This window comes from Ictalurus furcatus, chromosome 14 (assembly GCF_023375685.1).
Source record: "Ictalurus furcatus strain D&B chromosome 14, Billie_1.0, whole genome shotgun sequence".
NCBI classification, from domain to species: Eukaryota; Metazoa; Chordata; class Actinopteri; order Siluriformes; family Ictaluridae; genus Ictalurus; species Ictalurus furcatus.
In genome coordinates this window covers 30,435,194-30,456,896 of record NC_071268.1, presented here as the reverse complement: position 1 = coordinate 30,456,896, position 21,703 = coordinate 30,435,194, and the positions used below count along the sequence as shown (strand labels likewise).

General features: G+C 40.3%; 1 protein-coding gene across 1 annotated transcript; it reads right to left on the bottom strand.

The window, feature by feature from the left end:
• Positions 1–7,430: 7,430 nt before the first annotated feature.
• On the bottom strand, positions 7,431–19,969 carry ppp1r18 (protein phosphatase 1, regulatory subunit 18). The gene is made up of 3 exons (XM_053641828.1): positions 17,210–19,969; positions 9,617–9,812; positions 7,431–7,995 (listed from the first exon to the last, which is right to left on the bottom strand). The coding sequence occupies exons 1-3, from the start codon at positions 19,952–19,954 to the stop codon at positions 7,976–7,978; spliced, it is 2,961 nt and encodes a 986-aa protein (XP_053497803.1). The 5' UTR covers positions 19,955–19,969; the 3' UTR covers positions 7,431–7,975.
• Positions 19,970–21,703: the final 1,734 nt, after the last annotated feature.

Here is a 21,703-nt window from a genome sequence, read left to right as displayed (position 1 = left end):
AAGATAAGACTTCCAGGAGGAAGAGTACCAAGATGAGACTATAGGGTGAATTATGGGACAAAGTAAAAAACCCTGGTCTGGTAAAACTTTTAAAGAAAATACAACTGACAGCACATGCGCCGCATATATAAGGTATCATATGGATATGAATAATTAGTTAAGGCAATGGAGACTGGTTTGTTTCTAGAAAGAAAAGGTGAATGCTCCGCCCAGGGATAATTTTACTGCTTCAGAGAGGTATATAAAGACATGTGTGTGTGTGTACAATTCAGACCTTCTGCAGACCGTCTCACTTTATTGTTTCAGTAAAGTTTATTTACATTTTGACATCTACAAACCCTCTGTCTCTGAAGTTTTTTGACTTAGGCTGAAAAGATTGTTTTCCACAACATTAACACCTACAATCATAATGATTTTTTTCTTTCTTTCATTTTTTTTTACTTTCTGTATTGTTCTTGTTCTGTCACATCTTCCTGTCTTTTCTCTAATGTCAATTGTCGATTTCTCTACTGATTTTTATCTCCCTCACTGTAACATGAGTATTTGTCGCATGTAAATGTTCTTTTACTTCTTGGGGGCACTGCTGAGCTTCCAATGGAGTAGGAACTTGCGCTTTTCAGTCATACATTTGATTTTGACTTACTCTACTCCGTTTTTTGTTTGCACGTTTAACTTTGAACTATGTTAAAATGTCTGAAATAAACATGAAAACTCGTAGTACTATTCAGACAGAACTGAGGCCTAGTGTACGCGCCACGTCCACAGCCTCGAGTGAATCACCTCCTTCCCCTGAATCCGCCTTGCCGCGCATTGACCCCGACATCACCGCCCTCAGGCTCGAGTTGCTGACTTCGCTGAGGAAAGACATTTCCGATATTTTTTAAAAGAAATTCCAGGAGACTCTCTGGGATGCTCTGTCAACTATCAAGCTCAACCTGGAAGCCATGTTTATGTCTTTTACTCACTGTATGTAATTATATTATAATCATTAATATCCTCTCCGGGAACCATCACCTTATCGATGTGGAGAGGTTTGTGTGTCCCTATGAACCTGAGGGCTGTGTTGTCTGGAGCCTTTGTGCTCCTGGCAGGGTCTCTCAAGGCAAAGTGGTCTCAGGGGAGGGGCCAGACTAAGAATGGTTCAAAGAAACCTCCATGAATGGGATATACCTGTCCCAGCATGTACAGCATGTACAGTCTGTTTTAGCTGGAGGCGCGGATGAGGTCACTATTGACCCAACGATCTCTCAGGTGGTACAGAGACGTGTCCGTGGTACGCGTAGAGAAGGATGAGGTACAAAGGAAATCCTGGTCAACCACTGCGCCTGGAGCCATCTTCAGTCGTCTTGACTCTGTCTTGCCACTGGATTATGGTGGTCACCGGGAAGTGAGAGTGAGGCTGATGCTGAGCAAGTCTTCCTCACTTTAATCCAATTCACGTGCAAGTCGAGTTCCATTTTTGTGTCGTAACGATAAAGTCCTGCGGCGATTGGCGAGCGGCAAAGCGGTAGGTGTGGACACACTGGCAACCGTAGTCGCGGACCTCCACGCAGGTGGCTCGGGACATTGGTCGCTCTTCGCTGGACCCGGAGCAGCAGCGGAGTTTGGTAGCATCCTGAGCGTCTGAGCAGCCCTCTTTTGGATCGCACTGCTCACCTCCATGCCTGAGGAAGGGGCTAGAAAAGGTGCCCCAAACATTGTCTGCTTCACCACCCTTCAGCTCACCGCGGTTGTTGGGGATGTAGTCCTGCGGTCTAAAAACAATACAAAAGCATATATACAAAAAAGCAGTTCCGATCATGATTGGGGCTTGGAGTATCCATTCTCTGTTAGATGACACAAGAAGCAGCAGACCCGCCAGGAGAACTGTGTTGGTGGATAAAGAACTTGAACAGTACAAAGTGGACATCGCAGCGCTCAGTGAAACTCGACTTCCGGAAGAAGGACTAATCGAGGAAGTTGGTGCCGGCTACACTTTCTTCTGGAGTGGGTGTCCAAAGGAGGTGCGATGAGAAGCGGTAGGCGGCTTCGCCATCCGGAACGAAATTGCCAAGAAACTCAGCAACCTTCCTAACGGCGTCAATGACCGTCTGATGACTCTTCGGCTTCCTCTTTCAGGAAAGTCATGCGACACTGATTAGTGCTTACGTGCCGACGATGTCAAACCCGGAAGAAGCAAAGGACAAGTTCTACGAAGACCTAAATACTATCCTCTTGAATGTGCCAAAGACGGATAAATTGATCATTCTTGTAGATTTCAACGCGCGTGTTGGGTCGGACAGTCAGATGTGGAATGGAGTCATAGGGAAGCATGGCATTGGCAACTGCAATAGGCCTCCTTCTTCTTAGAACCCGCAGAAAACACCGGCTCATTATCACAAACACGTTGTTTCGACTACGTAATCGAAACAAAACCACTTGGATGCATCCAAGGTCCCACCATTGGCACCTCCTGGATTACATTATCATCAGACGCTGCGAAAGACGGGATGTTGTGGGATGTTGACATGTTGTGGGATGAATACAGGGACGAGGACCCTGGCATTGAACTTCGATACCGTAGTGACGGTAAACTGTTCAATCTGCGAAGGCTTCAAGCAGTGACCAAGGTTTCCTTTCAGCATGTGCGCGACTTGCTGTTTGCCACCACCGCAGTGGATATGCAAAGAAGCTTGGACTTGTTCTCCGCCTCCTGCGACAACTTCGGACTAACCATCAGCACCGACAAAACAGTTGTGATGCATCAACCTGCTCCAGGCGCACCCTACGAAAAACCTTTGTTGCGGGTCAACAACCGACTTCTATCTGCCGTTGACAAGTTCACCTATCTCGGAAGCACAGTTTCTCGGCATGTGCTAATTGATGATGAAATGATCTTCCGGATTTCAAAAGCCAGCTGCGATTTCGGACGTCTAAGATCATCAGTTTGAAATTGACCTGGAGTTAACCTCTCTGTGAAACTCTGTATGTACAAGGCCGTTGTCCTATCCTCCATGCTCTATGGCTCGGAAACGTGGACCGTCTACCAACGGCACGCCAAGAAATTGAATCACTTCCACCTCAGTTGCCTTCGACGTATACTCGCCATCAAATGGCAGGACAGAATCCCAGACACTGAAGTTCTGGAGCAAACAAAACTACCCAGCATCTTCGCAACGCTGAAACAAATTCAACTGCGCTGGGCCGGTCATGTTAGCAGAATGTCGGATACGCGCCTTCCCAAACGTATCCTATACGGCGAACTTGTAGCTGGATTATGATCTCGTGGTGGACAGAAGAAACGCTTCAAGGACACTCTGAAAATGAACATGAAGGATCTCAACATCGATCATAACAACTGGGAAAATTATTGCACAAGGTCAGAACACCTGGTGTAGAGAAGTGAAACAAGGAACCGCAGCCTATGAAGAAAAAAGAATCGATGAAGCAAGAAGGAAGCGCCAAGCCAGAAAACAAACCGGAAGCCAAAGGCCCATACCCCAACACAGGAATCAACCAGTCTGCCCACATTGTGGTCACACATTTCTTGCCCGCATCGGGCTTGTTAGACATTTGCGCATACATAGAAATGCCGCTCCACTTCAAACTTCTCCATAATGGAGGCATAAAAATGGAAAATTTCGGTCCTCGTCGAAATCGACGGACGAACTCTTGAATCATTAATATGTTAATGAAGTCATGTGAATTGCATTGATGTGTGAAGGTGTTTAGTGTTTTGTGGATCACCCTTCACCCTTCTCATCTCAACCATCAACCATCACCCTCTCATCTCAACCATCACCCATCACCGTTCTCATCTCAACCATCACCCATCACCCTTCTCATCTCAACCATCAGCCATGGCCCCCAAAGGGAAGGGAGTAAAGTTGGATATTTTTGGAGCTTCCTGTTCCATATCATCCTTGCCACCACAATAGCCAGACAAACAGGAACCGCCTCTCTGCATTTTTACAGAGTTTGAGGTGATACATGTTCCAGGTTACGTTGTACCATGTTTCGGTGTCGCAGCTCACCTCATACAGCCATAATAATGTCAGCATGTGAGAAAGTTAACACCATCGTGCCTTGCACTCCCCCCCCCCCCCACTGATTATTGTCACCTGATTGAAGGTGTTTCAGGGGATCATCAAGCTTCTGTTCCAGAGGTAAGTCCGTGAGGAGACAGCAGCTTACCTAACACACCGTCCTGCTTTATTCCAACACCTCCTCCTCCTCTTTCTCAAAAACACACTATATACCTGGAAGTGTCTGGTGCTAGTTCCACACACTGCGTTACTGATCAGGACCCACCCAGTCCCCAGTGTTACACATGAGTTTATATGTTACACACCTTCAGTTATAGTGTTATAATAGTTAAGAGCAGCAGAGTTCACCCCATATAACCTGGGAATGTACAATACAGTGGATTTACACATGTGCCCTTAAACATAGTGTTGATGTCTATTACTCACTGGATTTAATTACATTATAATCATTAATATGATAATAAAGTCATGTGAATTGCATTGATGTGTTTAGAGAGAGTGAAAGTGTTCAGTGTTTTGTGGATCTTTATAATAATCAATGTGAATGTGAACATACATGAGAAATGACAAATTAGGTATAATCAGTTTAATATAATTTAATACATTTAAAATCTGGATCTGATTAAATCAATAGTTAACCTTATGTCTGGCTAAATTTTTAAATACTACACTTAAGTTACATGTGAGGAAAAAAATTATAATTCTTAGTCAGAAAAACACAGACGATCATTTTCAGTTTAAATTCAGTGTCCAGTTCTGACACCAAGTAGGAACGGATGAAGGAGATGACGACTCTTCCGTACTGTTAATATAAAATAAGTGTGCACTGTCAGTTACCTCAACCATAAATCCTGCACTAAAGAAAGACATGAAAGCAGCTTCCTGCTCCACACCCAGCTAAACACACAGAGACAGTTTTAACCAGTAAAACTGAGAGATCAGTGAAGTGAGAGAGAGATTTACATGAAGACGGCTGAGTGATCCTCTTTCTCCCAGAATAGAGCAGCACTTTCACCAGATGTTCAACTTCCTTCAGCCAAACTCACTGAAGCACAACACACAGCACTGAATCTACAGCTAAACACACTCTCTCATCACGCTGATAATGACTATTCACTCTAATAAAAGAACACACAATGTCCAAAATGAAGCTTTATTTCAGCAGAGCAAAACTACAGGAAGAGCAACAGGACAGTGAAGAGAGTAAAGACAGAAATGTCAGCATTGTGTAGAATTGAAACTCTATTGTAGATGGATGTGTAAGCAGCTCAGTGTTCAATTCTATCTTGGAGCTGTTAGACTTCACACTGGCTCTTTCTGAACGTGACCGGATGATCGACGTTGTCATGGGAGACCTTACAGACAAACTCCTCCCCCTTTTCCCAGAGTGCTTTACTGACGGTCAGGGTGCTGCTGCGTGTGTACCCGTCCTTCTTCTGTTCTTCGGCGCTGGTCAGAACCCCGTCCTTCACCTCTGAGCCATCCACTGTCCAGCTCACCAGCACCCCCTGTGGACAGCAGGCAGACAGCAGGCAGACAGCAGGCAGACAGCAGGCAGACAGCAGGCAGACAGGCAGGCAGACAGGCAGGCAGACAGGCAGGCAGACAGGCAGGCAGACAGGCAGGCAGACAGGCAGGCAGACAGGCAGGCAGACAGGCAGGCAGACAGGCAGGCAGAGGGCTTCACCGTGGGACTGGAGACCACTGTGTTGCCTTAAGGCATTACATTTATTTTCTTGAATTTTAAGTTTTTGACAATTATCTAGTTAATTATAAAAGTTAATAATTGCTTTACAGTTTATCAATTAATTTGTTAAAATCGTTTCATCCGTTTGTGTCACGTGATGACGTCACTTCCTGGTTGTTATGTAAAAGAACGAAGCAAAAATGTCAAGCAGAGCTGAAAACTATCCAAGCCAATCTGCTAAGAAGTTCATAGAAACAATGTCGTAAGTTTATGTATCTAAAAGTGGACATGTTTATGGACATGTCTAAAGAGGAGAAAATATAATATTTAATATGCTCATTTAAATCCAACTATTTTTCAAGCATGTAGGCTACAAGCTAACCTTTACTGTGAAGCTATGCTAATCGCGATGCTAATTGTTATGCTAACTTTATTTTTGTTTAGACAGCAATTTATGTGCATTTAAATAATAGTTTACAGTGTTAAGTATGCTGTAACAAATGACAGAGACTGATTATATTTGTATTGGTTTATTTCAGTTTTCACCACTCAATGTCTTTGAAGCAGAACAAACAGTAAAAGACTCTTTGAAAAACCTTACTACATCTCTGTCTTCATTGGCTATGGTTTAATTAGATGTTTAGTCAGCGTTTCAACACCCTGCACGAGAACATTATAACCACAAACACACAATAAACACATTTACACACGCTTACACAACAATTACTCATTACTGCTGATTCACGTTACTGCAGTTCAGTAGAACTACTCAGCAGGAGAACATTTACTAGTCACTCGTTATATTGTGGAGCGACTCGGACTTTGAGTGCCAGGTTTCCACTCACCAACACAAACACACTGGATATTTATTCAGTGCTCAATATTCACTCATTTATTATTTATTTTACTACTTTAAGGTTTAGAGTTATCCCCAACAAATTACTGGTAACTATACACGTTATATTTCATTGTAATTATTTATTAATATCATTAATAAACAGAAGTAAATACTGTTTTAGCATTTTAGAAGCAAAAGTGACTTACTGATGATGAGTTTGGTTCCTCCAATGAAAGTCAACCACAGTGATAGATTGTACACTACAGTGACCACACACACACACACACACACACACACACACACTGAATCCAAGCAATATTATTTGACTAGAGTTGTTCATTACTGAGACTGCAGTGGTTAGCCATGTATAATATTAATTTGTATATTGGCCATGTTCTGAATAAGTGCACATGTGCAGTGTTTAAGAAGTGTTCACAAAGACAGCCATTTTATTTCAGTCTCAGGTAAATTCTTAGTTAGACACTATTGAGCAATGAATAAGGACCATTACACATTAAATCCTGAATCAGTAATAGTTTTATTTACTAAACACTTCAGATGTAAGATCTCTATTATTTAGCACATGAAAGGTGCTGGCTGTGAATTCAGGATAATATAATTTTATGTTAATTGGTTTACTAAAACAATCGTTGAGTATTTCGACTGGTGGGACCTGAGTGAAGACTCAATGCATCTAACACACCAATGCAGATCAACGCTGACTTAATCAGGCCGGTTTTGTTTATTTAGAAATGCTGTATTATTTACAGCCACTAGGGGTCAGTGTGGGATAAAAATTCAAGGAGACAAAGTTTATTTGCATAACGCTATTAGTCAGTGCATATATTCATGATTGGAAACAAACTCTGCTCACAAACACTGCTGGAAAATATTACTTTTTATTTACATTTTTTTTTTATTTGAAGCCAGCTTCTGGAACCATAAAAGAAAACAGACTTATCAAAACTTACATATCAGAAATACTGCAATATTAAAGTTTACCCAGATCCAAACAACTATCAGTAATTAAAAAAAAAAAAAAATCACAACGCCAAAGCCCCATGTAAACATGAAAGAGCTGTATTTTGTTTCTATTAATTTATTAATGATATTAAATGATTATGCACAGGTCTCTTTATTATTACATATTATATCACATACTGTTATTGTACAAAAATGCCACAAAATATGCAAACCTCTTAAAGTACTAAAGTACCCCTGTCTCTACACACTCACTCTCACACACACACACACACACACACACACACACACACACGCATGCATTCGTACAGTACATAGTAAAACTAACTGTCTCAAAAAATGAATTGTGCAGACAGTATTATATTCACACAGAAATATCCTCATCATCAGATTCAGTCAGCCATTAAACTGTAAAAAAAAAAATTCAGGTTCAGATGACAGAAATTAACGGCGACACGACTCATCTGAAAAAGAGCAAGAAGAAATGAACAGGTTAATAAAGCATGTCATGTAGAGCTGTTATATATAAATCCAACACAAATAATTATTGAATACATTTGATGCAGTTATTGCAAGCAAGATATATGAAACCAAATATTCAGTCTTATTTACTTTCATTTTAGTTTACTTCAAGACTTATCTGTTCCTATACTTTTGCTTGCTCACCTAAAACTTGGGTGGTCTGATACAAAAGGTTCTATGTTTTATGTTGTTTAATACACACACACACACACACACACACACACACACACACACATATTATGGTAAGTTAAAGTGGTCTGTTGCATTTATATTTATTGTTATAGAGTTATTCAATAGGTCATCTTTAGTACATTCAAAGGCATTATCATATGTTTATCTCTAAATAAATAAATAAATACGCTCGGCAGTGACCCTTTCTCACAAATGTTTTCAGATACATGGTTAATGGTGATTTTTCTGTACAGAAAATAAAACATTATTATTATTATTATTATTATTCCTGCACACAAACAAAAAACCTTCATCTTTATGTCAAAATTACAATTCACCAGTAGCATGTTGTCTGAAGAAGTGATCTGAGGTCTCATTTATAAACCGTGCTTATGCATAGTTTTTATAGAATACACATGTGTCTACGCACAGAACATTTATTTATCAGTTTCTTCTTGTGCATGAGGATGTAAATATTTCCACATGTATGTAGAAAGCCCTAGTGGTAGAAAAGTGTAGTAGCGAGTAAACAGATTATGAGGATCTCTTATTCCGCTTATTATGCATCGTATCAGCATAATGAACATGAGTATGCACACATGTAGCTAATAAAATCCTAAATGCTGTATGCTGTGTTCAGGGTTCCTTCTAAGTGTTAGTTGTAATGTGAAAGCAGTAATGAGATCTTTTCCAACATCGAGATGTTCAATGTGTGAAGTGGGAATAAAATAAATAAAACATGGACACCTCTTTGAAAGTGTGTATTTTGTTTGCTGTCAGAGCACGTAGAGCTCACAAAAAGCAACTTCAACTGCAATTTTACATTTACAGGCCTGAGTCCTGTTCTACTGTAGTGAACTTCAAACATTCTACGAGCTAGCCAGCAGACAATTGCAAGTTGCTTAGCAACAAGCTAGCCAGATAATGTTAGTGATAGCTCTAATTTGATAATAATCTTCTCAAACCAGTGATTAGTATGTTCAGAGTTATAGGTTTAACCTAGTACTGTGTCTGTATTCTAAGTCAATACTGCTATCAACTCATTTGTACACTGTTCACAGTGAGAGCAGCCATGTTGATTTGTTGTCACTCAGTAAATGGGGAAGGAACTCATCCCCTGTACTACTCAAATCCAGCATTACAATGTGTGTGATTTATCAGTGGCCACTGGGTACATGACCATTTAAAACTTGTTCTGTGCACTGTGATGTTTTCTATTACTACTACTACTACTACTATTAATAATAATAATAATAATAATAATAATAATAATAATAATAATAATAACCAGCATCCTTGTTGCTGTGTGATTGGATTTTATTGTCTATTAATTGTAAGCACAAAAATGATGAGTCGTTTATTTGTTAGTGAAATGAGGATTATTGTACAGACCCACTCGAAGTACTCTCTTCATTCCTCTTCCTGCTCCAATTACTCCATCGTCATCCTCCTCCTCTTCATCATTTTCTTCTTTTTTCTCCTCCGTTCTCCTGAAATCATCACTGCTTCCCTCTTCTTCGAGCAAAGACGTCTCCGACAGGTACATACACACACACTCCAACTGAGAGTCATCAAAACACACTCTCACCTGAGAGACAGACAGAAATTCAGAGACAGACAGACAGACAGACACCCACACACACAGACACACACAGATGTCCATGTCTGAATGAGACAGATGGGCATGTATTAGAGTGAGACAGATATGGGTGTCTGAGAGTGAGACAGGTTGGCATGGCTGTGTGTGAGACAGGTGGGCATGGCTGTGTGTGAGACAGGTGAGCATGGCTGTGTGTGAGACAGGTTGGCATGGCTGTGTGTGAGACAGGAGGACTTGTATTAGAAAGAGACAGTTGTGTATGTATGAGTCAGACTGTCAGACATTGATGATACAGGTGGGTGTGCCTGAAAGTGAGACAAGTGGGCGTGGCTGCGAGTGTTCATTTGTTTATTGTTTATTGAAATTAAAACCTCAGTGCTGTCAGCTGACCTGGTTTTGCTGTGGTGTTGTTTGTGGTGTTGCACAGAACAGGAAGTGAGGCAGTGTTAAAGAGGAAGCAGATACTGCACTGTGTGTGTGTGATAAAGTTACCCGACGATAAAAAAAAACAAGAAGGCAAAGAGGAGGCAAAAAAAGAGCTCAAGAATGTGATGGTCACTATTTTTAAGTACAGTATATAGTATAGAACAGTATACAGTATATTACAAGATTACACTCAACGTCCACTTTATTAGGAACACCTGTCCTCTTGCTTGTTCATGCAATTTTTCAATCAGTCAATCATGTGGCAGCATCGCAACACATAAACTCATGCAGATAGTGTCCTGGTCAGTGAGTGTATACACAGAATATACTTCAGCATAAATAACTCTTATATTTTTACATATATTTTGATTGTTACAGTTGCCATGGGGTCCTGTTTCTCCCCCATCTTGTTATTGGTTTGTTTCCTTGAATGGCTTTACCTCTTCCTAATTTTCCCTTGATTCATTTAAGTATTTATCGCCTCTTCTCCAAGTCTTATCATCAATTAGGAGTCTTATTTTCACAACACCACTGCTGTAGCTGAGAATAAACCTCCACTGTAACAAGGTTTTTGTAAATACTGTTTGTTTTTGCTAAAACTATCCTCAACACTGATTCAAATGAAAAATTCACATCATATTCACATAAACACCATTAATCGCTTCTGTTTTAATGTGCAGATCACGAGTCAAATTAATTGTTTCAACAGAATGCTGTTTCTGTTCTGTCAGATTTGTGATGTGTATCAGAAAAATGCCCAAAACAGTGTTAAAACCCTCTCTGGAGCAAAGACACACAGCTCATGATTACATACACAAATTTATAAACGTAACAGAGTCAGTAAGTCAGTAACCCCGCCCAAATCCAAACCTTAATGTTTATAACTTCTAACACGAAGTTTCATGCAAACAAGTCATGTGAATATACATGAAGTGTGTAAAAGTGTTGGTATATACAGTCATGTGAAAAAATAAGTACACCCCATGGAAACTGTTGGCGATTTTGACATATTTGGACAAGCAAACATTTTATCATCTTTGAAACACCGCCGATTAATGAAGCTGATTTACTTGAAGGGAAGTTTGCTTTTTCTAACATTTATTAAACAGAAATATCAATAGATAAGATCTTCTTCTGTGGGAAAAGGTAAGTACACCCTTAGCATCAGAAGCTAGTATTGCCCCCTTTAGCAGAAATAACTTAATTCTTGTAGGTGTTTTACATAATTGTTCACCAGGCTTGCTGGACTTTTTGACCACTCTTCCAAGCAATATTCTTTCAGTTCTAAGATGTTTGAGGGTTTTCTTGCATGTTCTGCCTGTTTCAAATCCCCTCACAACATTTCAATTGGATTCAAATCCAGGCTTTGACTAGGCCATTCCATAACCCTCCATTTCTTCTTTTTGAGCCGTTCACTGGTGGATTTGCTAATGTGCTTAGGATCATTATCCTGTTGAAAGCTCTACTTTCAGTTCAACTTCAACTTTCAGATTATGTTCAAGCTATTTTTGATATGATGCAGAATTCATAGTTGAATCAATGAATGCAAGCTGTTCAGTCCCTGAGGCAGCGAAGCAACTCCAAACCATAACATTTCTACCACCATGCTTCACAGTTGGTATGAGGTGCTTCTCCTGAAAAGCTGTCTTTGGTTTGTGCCAAACATGTCTGCTGTTACTGTGACCAAACAACTCTATCTTTGATTCGTCTGTCCAGAGCGCATTATTCCAAAAGGCCTGGTCTTTGCCTATATGCTCCTTAGCAAACTATAGTTTGCAAGGGCTTTTTCCTGACACGCCTCCCATCCAGGTCAAACTTGTGCAATCTCTTTCTGATTGTAGAAGCATGCACTTTGACACCAACAGCTGCAAGACTTACTGCAGATCCTGTGATGAAATTTTGGGATTCTTGGAGACTTCTGTTTGCATCAGATGGTCTACTCTTGGGTTGAATTTGCTGGGATGGCCAGTCCTGGACTAATTGGCAGTTGTTTGAAATCTGCACCATTTGTAGTTGAGTTTCCTTACAGTGGAATGATGTATTTCAAATAATTTGGAGATCTTTTTAAATCCCTTTCCAGACTCATAGGCATCCACAACCTTTTTAGAGAACTCCTTAGAGCTTGGCGTGATGATAGCACTATGTAAGTGTAGACCATTTACCATTTATAAAAAGACAGGTTCCACCTGCACTATATATATATATATATATATATACAATATATATATTTAAACAATATATATGGGATATACTTATTTTTTCACATGACTGTAGTATGTGAAGTCTGTCTTTATTCTTTACCCGTTAACCTTCATACAGAGTCTTTTGTTCACCTCTCTACTTTTCTTATATGGTCAGTGTTTCCTGTTCTAATAAACTATTCTCACCAGTTACTCATTAATACTCATTATTGTATATTTATAGCTCTTGAGCTTCACTGTGTTGGGTGAATTGCCAATCAGTGGGTTCTCCTAGTGTGATTCTCTGTTTATTTGTCCCATCTTACAATATAAATGAAATATACATGAAAAATAATTAAGGGAGTAACTGTAGTGTATTTATTAGTAATAAGTGTAGAAGTAGAATAAATTGCAGTAAAGTTTCAGGACATGTGTCATGGACAGCAGATAAACAAAGTGTTTTGTGATAGTATTAAAAAAGGCAATGTTTTACATGGTGTGTCAATGTTGAACAGTGTATGCAAGGAGAAATGAGAGTTGAGAGAAAGTTTATAACCTTTCTGTTCATACACACATGCACACACACTCATTACACACTTTAACTTCAATGACCCCATACAGTTTGTGTAACTTGTCTATATATGGCACAGTCATGCATGACTACATGTTGTATAACAGTTTTTAGGCTCCACTGGACTGTATTTTGCTGTGTTTGTTATTATCTCCACGTCCCTTCATATTTCTCACTTTGGAAACATTGTCCATGAAATCCATACAATTGTGCACCCCTGAGTATCACTCCCATATCTAGTTCTTCCCCAAACTGACACATAGTTGGAAGCACACAGTTGTATAGAATGTCTCTGTATGCTGTAGCATTACAATTTCCCTTCACTGGAACTACGAGGCCCAACCATGTTCCAGCATGACAATGTCCCTGTGCACAAAACGAGCTCCATGAATGGTTTGCTAAGGTTGGAGGGGAAGAACTCAAGAAGGCTATACAGAGCCCTGACCTCAACCCCACTGAACACCTTTTGGATGAAGGTCAGTGCCTGAATGGATGGATGGATGGATATATATTATATATACTTTTGTGAGATACTGTGCGTGTATATATATATATATATATATATATATATATATATATATATATATATATATATATATATATATATATAAAGTATCTCACAAAAGTGAGTACACCCCTCACATTTTTGTAAATATTTGATTATATCTTTTCATGTAACAGCACTGAAGAAATGTCACTTTGCTACAATGTAAAGTAGTGAGTGTACAGCTTGTGTAACAGTGTAAATTTGCCGTCCCCTCAAAATAACTCAACACACAGCCATTAATGTCTAAACCGCTGGCAACAAAAGTGAGGACACCCCTAAGTGAAAATGTCCAAATTGGGCCCAATTAGCCATTTTCCCTCCCCGGTGTCATGTGACTTGTTAGTGTTACAAGGTCTCAGGTGTGAATGGGGAGCAGGTATGTTAAATTTGGTGTCATCGCTCTCACACTCCCTCATACTGGTCACTGGAAGTTCAACATGGCACCTCATGGCAAAGAACTCTCTGAGGATCTGAAAAAAAAAGAATTGTTGCTCTACATAAAGATGGCCTAGGCTATAAGAAGATTGCCAAGACCCTGACACTGAGCTGCAGCACGGTGGCCAAGACCATACAGCGGTTTAACAGGACAGGTTCCACTCAGAACAGGCCTCGCCATGGTCCACCAAAGAAGTTGAGTGCACGTGCTCAGCATCATATCCAGAGGTTGTCTTTGGGAAATAGACGTATGAGTGCTGCCAGCATTGCTGCAGAGGTTGAAGGGGTGGGGGGTCAGTCTGTCAGTGCTCAGACCATACGCCGCACACTGCATCAAATTGGTCTGCATGGCTGTCGTCCCAGAAGGAAGCCTCTTCTAAAGATGATGCACAAGAAAGCCCGCAAACAGTTTGCTGAAGACAAGCAGACTAAGGACATGGATTACTGCAATCATGTCCTGTGATCTGATGAGACCAAGATCAACTTATTTGGTTCAGATGGTCTCAAGCGTGTGTGGGGCAACCAGGTGAGGAGTACAAAGACAAGTGTGTCTTGCCTACAGTCAAGCATGGTGGTGGGAGTGTCATGGTCTGGGGCTGCATGAGTGCTGCCGGCACTGGGGAGCTACAGTTCATTGAGGGAACCATGAATGCCAACATGTACTGTGACATACTGAAGCAGAGCATGATCAGTATGCAGTATTCCAGCATGATAACAACCCCAAACACACCTCCAAGATGACCACTGCCTTGCTAAAGCAGCTGAGGGTGAAGGTGATGGACTGGCCAAGCATGTCTCCAGACCTAAACCCTATTGAGCATCTGTGGGGCATCCTCAAACGGAAGGTGGAGGAGCACAAGGTGTCTAACATCCACCCGCTCCGTGATGTCGTCATGAAGGAGTGGAAGAGGACTCCAGTGGCAACCTGTGAAGCTCTGGTGAACTCCATGCCCAAGAGGGTTAAGGCAGTGCTGGAAAATAATGGTGGCCACACAAAATATTGACACTTTGGGCCCAATTTGGACATTTTCACTTAGGGGTGTACTCACTTTTGTTGCCAGCAGTTTAGACATTAATGGCTGTGTGTTGAGTTATTTTGAGGGAACAGCAAATTTACACTGTTACACAAGCTGTACACTCACTACTTTACATTGTAGCAAAGTGTCATTTCTTCAGTGTTGTCACATTAAAAGATATCATCAAATATTTACAAAAATGTGAGGGGTGTACTCACTTTTGTGAGATACTGTATATACCTTGACCCTGTTTGGATCAATTCCAAAATCTAATCACTTCATGTGGTGCTTACAATGATAATTCCATATAAAAACCTACAAACATTCAACCACTCGTTCTTGAGATCTCACTAACAAGAATCTCGGATGGACAGACGGACAACCTGAAAATGTAATACCTAGTGGCGGGAAGCTTAAAAATGCTGGTGACCACCGGTCTGATTGGATGGTGATAGTGAAACACTATTCTGTGCGACAAAGATCTACCTTAAGTATCTGCATCTGGCCAAAATTCTCTACCATGCTGGTTTTAAACTCCTCATAATGTATGGTTTATTAGCACTGATTTTACACCTAGCTTTATGTTAGAATGTCTTTTCATCTGGTGTAACTTGCGGGAGCTTTTGTGAAAACACTGTATGATTTTTTACGCTCAAATGAAACTCAGGTATTTCTGCTTTTAATATGGGTAATCAAACACACTTGCCTTTTAAGTGTTTTAGGGATTAACTGGGAAATATGGATACGGGCAATGGAAACAAAACAGAACCATCAGAAACATCAACATTTCCCTCAGGTGTGTAGCTGTTGCTATCATCATGCCAAGCTCGGTTATTATTAAAGTGTAATTACACTTAACATCAAACACTAACCAATATAACATGAGTTCCATTACAGTCAGAAACATCAACACTGCATCACTCAGAAACTCTGAGCTGTCAGAGAAAAAGGTCTATGCATGTCGAATTTTCTCATAAACACTTGAACGTCATCATATCTAAATCCAGCATCCATCTTGGTGAAAACATAACGTATGCATTAAGGATCATACTCATTGAGTCAGTACCAAGTGTTAGTTAGGAGACCACTTTCATTAAAGGTCATACAGTGTTCCCATGTGAATAAAACACACAATTTTAAAAAAAGAAATTAGGAAATATTTTAGGGAAGAACTGCACTGCAAATTGTAAAATAAAATAAAATAATAAAATAAAAAATTCATCGTAGTATTCATCTCATTAATCATGTAACATTTCATTATTTTACTTTACTAACTTGTAATTTCAAGATATTATTTAATTCTTCCAACTTAATATATATATATATATATATATATATATATATGAATTAATACCTCATTATTATGACATAATATTTCATCATTTAGACTCAATAACTCATTACTTCAGGATATTATCTCGATATTTTTACATATCTCATTATTTTGATGTAATATCTTATTTTTCACATTATTTTGACTTATTGTATTATATTAAGTTGAAATGATAAAATATTAAGCTATTTCCACTTTCCATTTTATAATTTCAACTTAATATTTGATTATTATAAGTTCATATCTTATTTCAAAATCTTCTGTTACATTTCACTTAATAACTCATTATAAACTCATTATGTTGACTTAATAAAAGCACCCCACAATTTATCAATGAGAAAAAAATATTGAATGTCAGTTTATATTTCTTATTCTATATGCTGTTTCCCAGTTGGTCAGTAAATCAACTGCTGCGTTTGAGGAATTCATGTGACACATTTATTCTAGATTATTTTTGCATACGCCAAATTCAAATGGTCAAAATGGCCAATGCCACTGCAGATCTCTGTTAATTCCACTAAAGCAATGAAGCCTTTATTGTCACAAATACATTACAGTACAGTGAAATTATTTTCTTTACATATCCCAGCTTGTTAGGAAGCTGAGGATCAGAGCACAGGGTCAGCCATGATACAGCACCCCTGAAGAAGAGAGAGTTAAGGGCCTTGCTCAAGGGCCCAACAGTGGCAACTTGGCAGTGCTAGGGGCTTGAACCCACAACCTTTTGATCAGGAATGCAGAGCCTTATCCCTTATGTACGTCAACCACTTATTTATTCAATATCTGACATATTTACTGTCTGAGAAACAGCATAACTCAGGATTACTAAGTAACTCATACTGTGGCAATGTCTTTCAGCTGTTGCATCTATACTTACCATTTTTGGAGACCCTCGGTTCTTCACCAAGCAGGATCTCTCCAGGTTTTGATAACCACCAATCACTTCAATCTCCTCTGCAGTTGGATATCGTTTCTTGTGCAGCTCTGGCTTGTTACTTGGTGCTTTAGCAGTTGTGACAGAAGATGAAGGCTCTTTAGCAGTTGTGACAGAAGATGAAGGCATTTTAGGAGTTGTGACAGAAGACACAGGTGTCCCTGAGGGGCCTGATTTCCTGGGAGTGATGGTAATGGTGGTGCCTCTCTTTCCTGGGCCTCCAGAGGCGCTCCGGATGGTGAAGAGCGGAGTAGATGAAGTTTTGACACTTGGCTCTATCTGAGCGTTTATGCTCTTTGTGGTGGAAGTGCTGACTTCTGGAAGTTGAATCTGTGCCCTCAGTTCTGAGGAAGGTTTTGAGATGGTGTGTGTTTGGCTTTTTTGCATATCAAGGTTTTGGTCCTGGCATGTCTCACACGCATTCTGTCTCTGCGATGTCTCTCCATCGTTTTGTCTCCGGACTTCCTGTTCTTTCAGAGGAAGCTGCTCCACTTTACGCTGCACCGATCGCAGTGAAGATATTTCTGTCTGGTTTTTTGGAGGACCAGGCGTGAATTGTCCCCCAGGTCGGATCTTTATCACTCCTCCACTGTGTGCTTGGATGTCCAAGTTCCTCTCGGTGATACACACATTGGCCCTGGAGGTTACAGGCTTCAGGTTATAGATCCGACTCATGGCAGGTTGGGTGTGGCCGAAAGGAGGAGGTGGAGAACTGGAAGAGGATGAAGATTGAGACGGAGGGATGTAGTCTTCCCCCAACAGATCCTCCTCTCGTTCTTTTTCTCTTTCTGGTGCTTGTATCACTCCGTCATGTTGCTCTGTGAGAACAGAGGACTCTCGCTTAACTGAGAGAGAAGGAGGAACACATACAGGAAGTTCCTCTTTACTTACTTCCCTTGTGACGTCAAACTGGCTGAGAGACTGTGGTGAGGCCACTTCCTGTCTGCTCTCCATCTCAGCCTCTCTTACTCGATCATCTTCTCCCTCGGTTCCTCCTCTCTCTTTCTGCCATATTCTCTCTCTTAGAGACTCCACTCTGGTCAAAGGTCTTCCAGCCTTCCAGCTCAACCTCCTCTCCACTCGTCTTATTTCATCTCTATCTTTTCTTGAGTTCTGCTCACTGATCCCATAAAAGACAGATCTAGGGATGAGTACCTCTCCTCTGTGATGTAGTGCCTCATTCAAGGTCATACTCATCCCTTGCTTCTCTCTGTTGCTCTGTGATTCTATCTCTCCACCTGAGAACGTTATCATGGACTGAGGAACTGGTGCTACCGCCTGTCCATGTTTCACAATCTTCATGGATTCATTTTGAAATTCCGTTTGCTGTTTTCTATCATTTCTCTCTCTCTGTATCTCCTCTATCTCATTTTCTGTTTCTCTACTCAACTTGTCTTTCTTTATTATTCTTTTTTGTTTGTTCTGTTCCCTGAATCTCTTTAATTCTCCTTTAAAAGTGGAGATCTCAGAGTTCCTGTCTGTCTTATTCACTGCCTCGTTCCCAATTTCGTTCCTCTCTTCTTCTCTCTTTTCCTCTTTATACACCCCTCCCTCAATCTCTCTTTTTCTCCGATCAGAATAACTTCTCTCCAACACTCTTCTCTCCTTACAAACTTGCTCTGAGAAACTAAATGAACGTTTTGGTACTCCTCTAAATGCATTTATGATTCCTCTTGTTCCACACCCATCTTTTCTATCCCCCCCTTTTTTCTCATCCTTTCTCATCTCTCCCCCCAGTTCCACAGGGATGAAGCAGTCACTGCTTTTGGATCTGCAGGGAGTTTTACAATTCTTACCAAATTTACTAATCAACTGGCTTACCCTTCTGCATTCTGTTACCTCTCCCTCTCTTTCTATTACTCCCAGTGTCATTTTCTTTTCATCTTCATTCATTTGCTTCCTGTCTTCCTTGATTCTCTCTTCTTTCATGGATGGTTTGATGATCAGCACCTCTGATACACAGATCTCAGTCACTTTTTGTCCACCACCCAGAAACTCCTTCAGGTCCATCCTTATCCCTTGCTTCTTTCCCTCCTCAGTTTCTCTCTCTCCATCCCTCTCTATCATCTCTATCTGGTTCTTTCTGTTCTCAATGATGAATATGTTTTCTGCTTTAATTGTGTGAATAGCAGAGACAAGAGGGAAGAGGACATAATCTCTGTCTCCTACTTTCCTTTCTCTATCAGCATCACCCTCTCTTTCCTTCATGCCCTCAATTATATCTCTCTCTCTTGTTCTTTCCCTATGTTTCCCTCTATTTATCTCTCTATCCCTCCATTTTCCTCTGTTGTCTTCTCTCTCGTTGTACTTCTCTTTTTCTTCTCCACTCATCCTCTCATAGTTGCTCTCTCTTTGTCTCTTTCCTTCATTGTTCCCTTTCTCCATTTCTTTCATCTGCTGTTCTTTTGTGAAACCATTCTGTGAAGAAATAAAATAATTTTTCCCAATGGGGTCTATAGACACGGTGTCGGGTTCAAACTCTCGTTCTGCTTCTCTCACTTTTTCTCTCTCCTTCTCTCCTCCATCTTCCTGCTTCGCCCTGCGACGCTGAATGATCTGTCGTTTCCAAGCTGGCATACTGGCCAGTCTCTCTTCTTCCTCTCGCTCTCTCTTCTCTCTCTCCTCCTCTTCTCTTCTCTTTCGTTCCAGGAGTTGCTGCTTCCATTCCGGCAGTATTGAGACCGACATTACAGACAGATGAAAAGATGGATGGAAGGATAAATGAATGCACTTCTTTCACTTGAGTTTCTGTTAGTCCTGTTGAAAATAAATACAAGAAAGCGCAAAGTAGTTTCTTTGTGTTTCGACTTCCTGTGTGTATGGGATATATGCAAAAGCTGAAGTACCATGCAAAACTATATACTGAATACTAGGAATGTCACTGAAGATGGACAGATAATGTGTTCTAAACAGATACAAATAAATATAGGAAGATATAGGAGATATAGGAAGATATAGGTATGTGGTATGACTTATAAGCTCCCTTGACAAAAACAATGTGTCATTTTTTCCCTAATCCTTGGTTACTTGCCTCTTCACCTGTCAGGTCAGAGCTACACCTGTGTTTTGAGCTCCTGTCAGCTTTAGCCCACTCTTTCACTGACTAGCTGGAGTTTGTGTCCTGTTTTGTTGTTTCATTCTGTCATATGGGAATATCAATATTGTATTCTGCTTCCACGTAAAGCACAAAATAATAGCAGCTAACAATAACTAATGATGCGGTTCTATCGTAAATCCAGCCATGCAACATACTGACAATGTATGATAAAATGCTGCTATTGGTGGATGCAACTTTTTGGACCAATGAGCTTCTATAGACTATAATATAATAATATGTTCTATAATATGTTCTTCATTCCCACATAACTAAAGGGTAAACCTACAGTAGTGCTTGAAATTTGTGAACCCTTTAGAATTTTCTAAGTTTCTACATAAATACAGTGTGACCTAAAACATCATCAGATATTAACACAAGTCCTACAAGTAGATAAAGAGAACCCAATTAAACAAATGAGATAAAATATTATACTTGGTCTTTTTTTTTTTTTTTTTTTTAAGGAAAATGATCCAGTATTACATATCTGTGAGGGGTAAAAGTATGTGCACCTTTGCTTTCAGTATGTGGTGTGACTCCTTGTGCAGTAATAACTGCAGATAAACGTTTGGGGTAAGTGTTGATCAGTCCTGCACATCGTCTTGGAGGAGTTTTATCCCGTTCCTCAGTACAGAACAGCTTCAGCTCTGGGATGTTGGTGGGTTTCCTCACATGACCTGCTTGCTTCAGGTTCTTCCACAACATTTCTACTGGATTAAGGTCAGGACTTTGACTCGGCCGTTCCAAAACATTCACTTTATTCTTCTTTAAGCGTTCTTTGGTAGAGCGACTTGTGTGTTTGGGATCGTTGTCTTGCTGCATGACCCACTTTCTCTTCAGATTCAGTTCATGGACTCAAGTCCTGACATTTTCCTTTAAAATTCACTGGTATCATTCAGAACTCATTATTCCAGCAGTGATGGCAAGTCATCCTGGTCCAGATGCAAATTCTATTTTGGTCTCGTCCGTCCACAAAACAGTTTTCCATTAGCTTTCTGTCTCGTCCACGTGATCTTTAACAAACTGCAGAAGGGCAGCAATGTTCTTTTTGGAGAGCAGTGGCTTTTTCCTTGCAGTTCTACCATGCACAACACTGTTGTTCAGTGTTCTCCTGATGGTGGACTCATAAACATTAACATTAGACAATGTGAGAGAGGCCTTTACTTGCTTAGAAGTTACCCTGGGTTCCTTTGTGACCTCGTGGACTATTACACGTCTTAGGGTTCACTTAGGATCACTCTTGGAGTGATCTTTGTTGGTCTCCACTCCTGGAGAGGGGAATAACGGTCTTAAATTTCCTCCATTTGTACACAACCTGTCTGACTGTGGATTGGTGGAGTCCA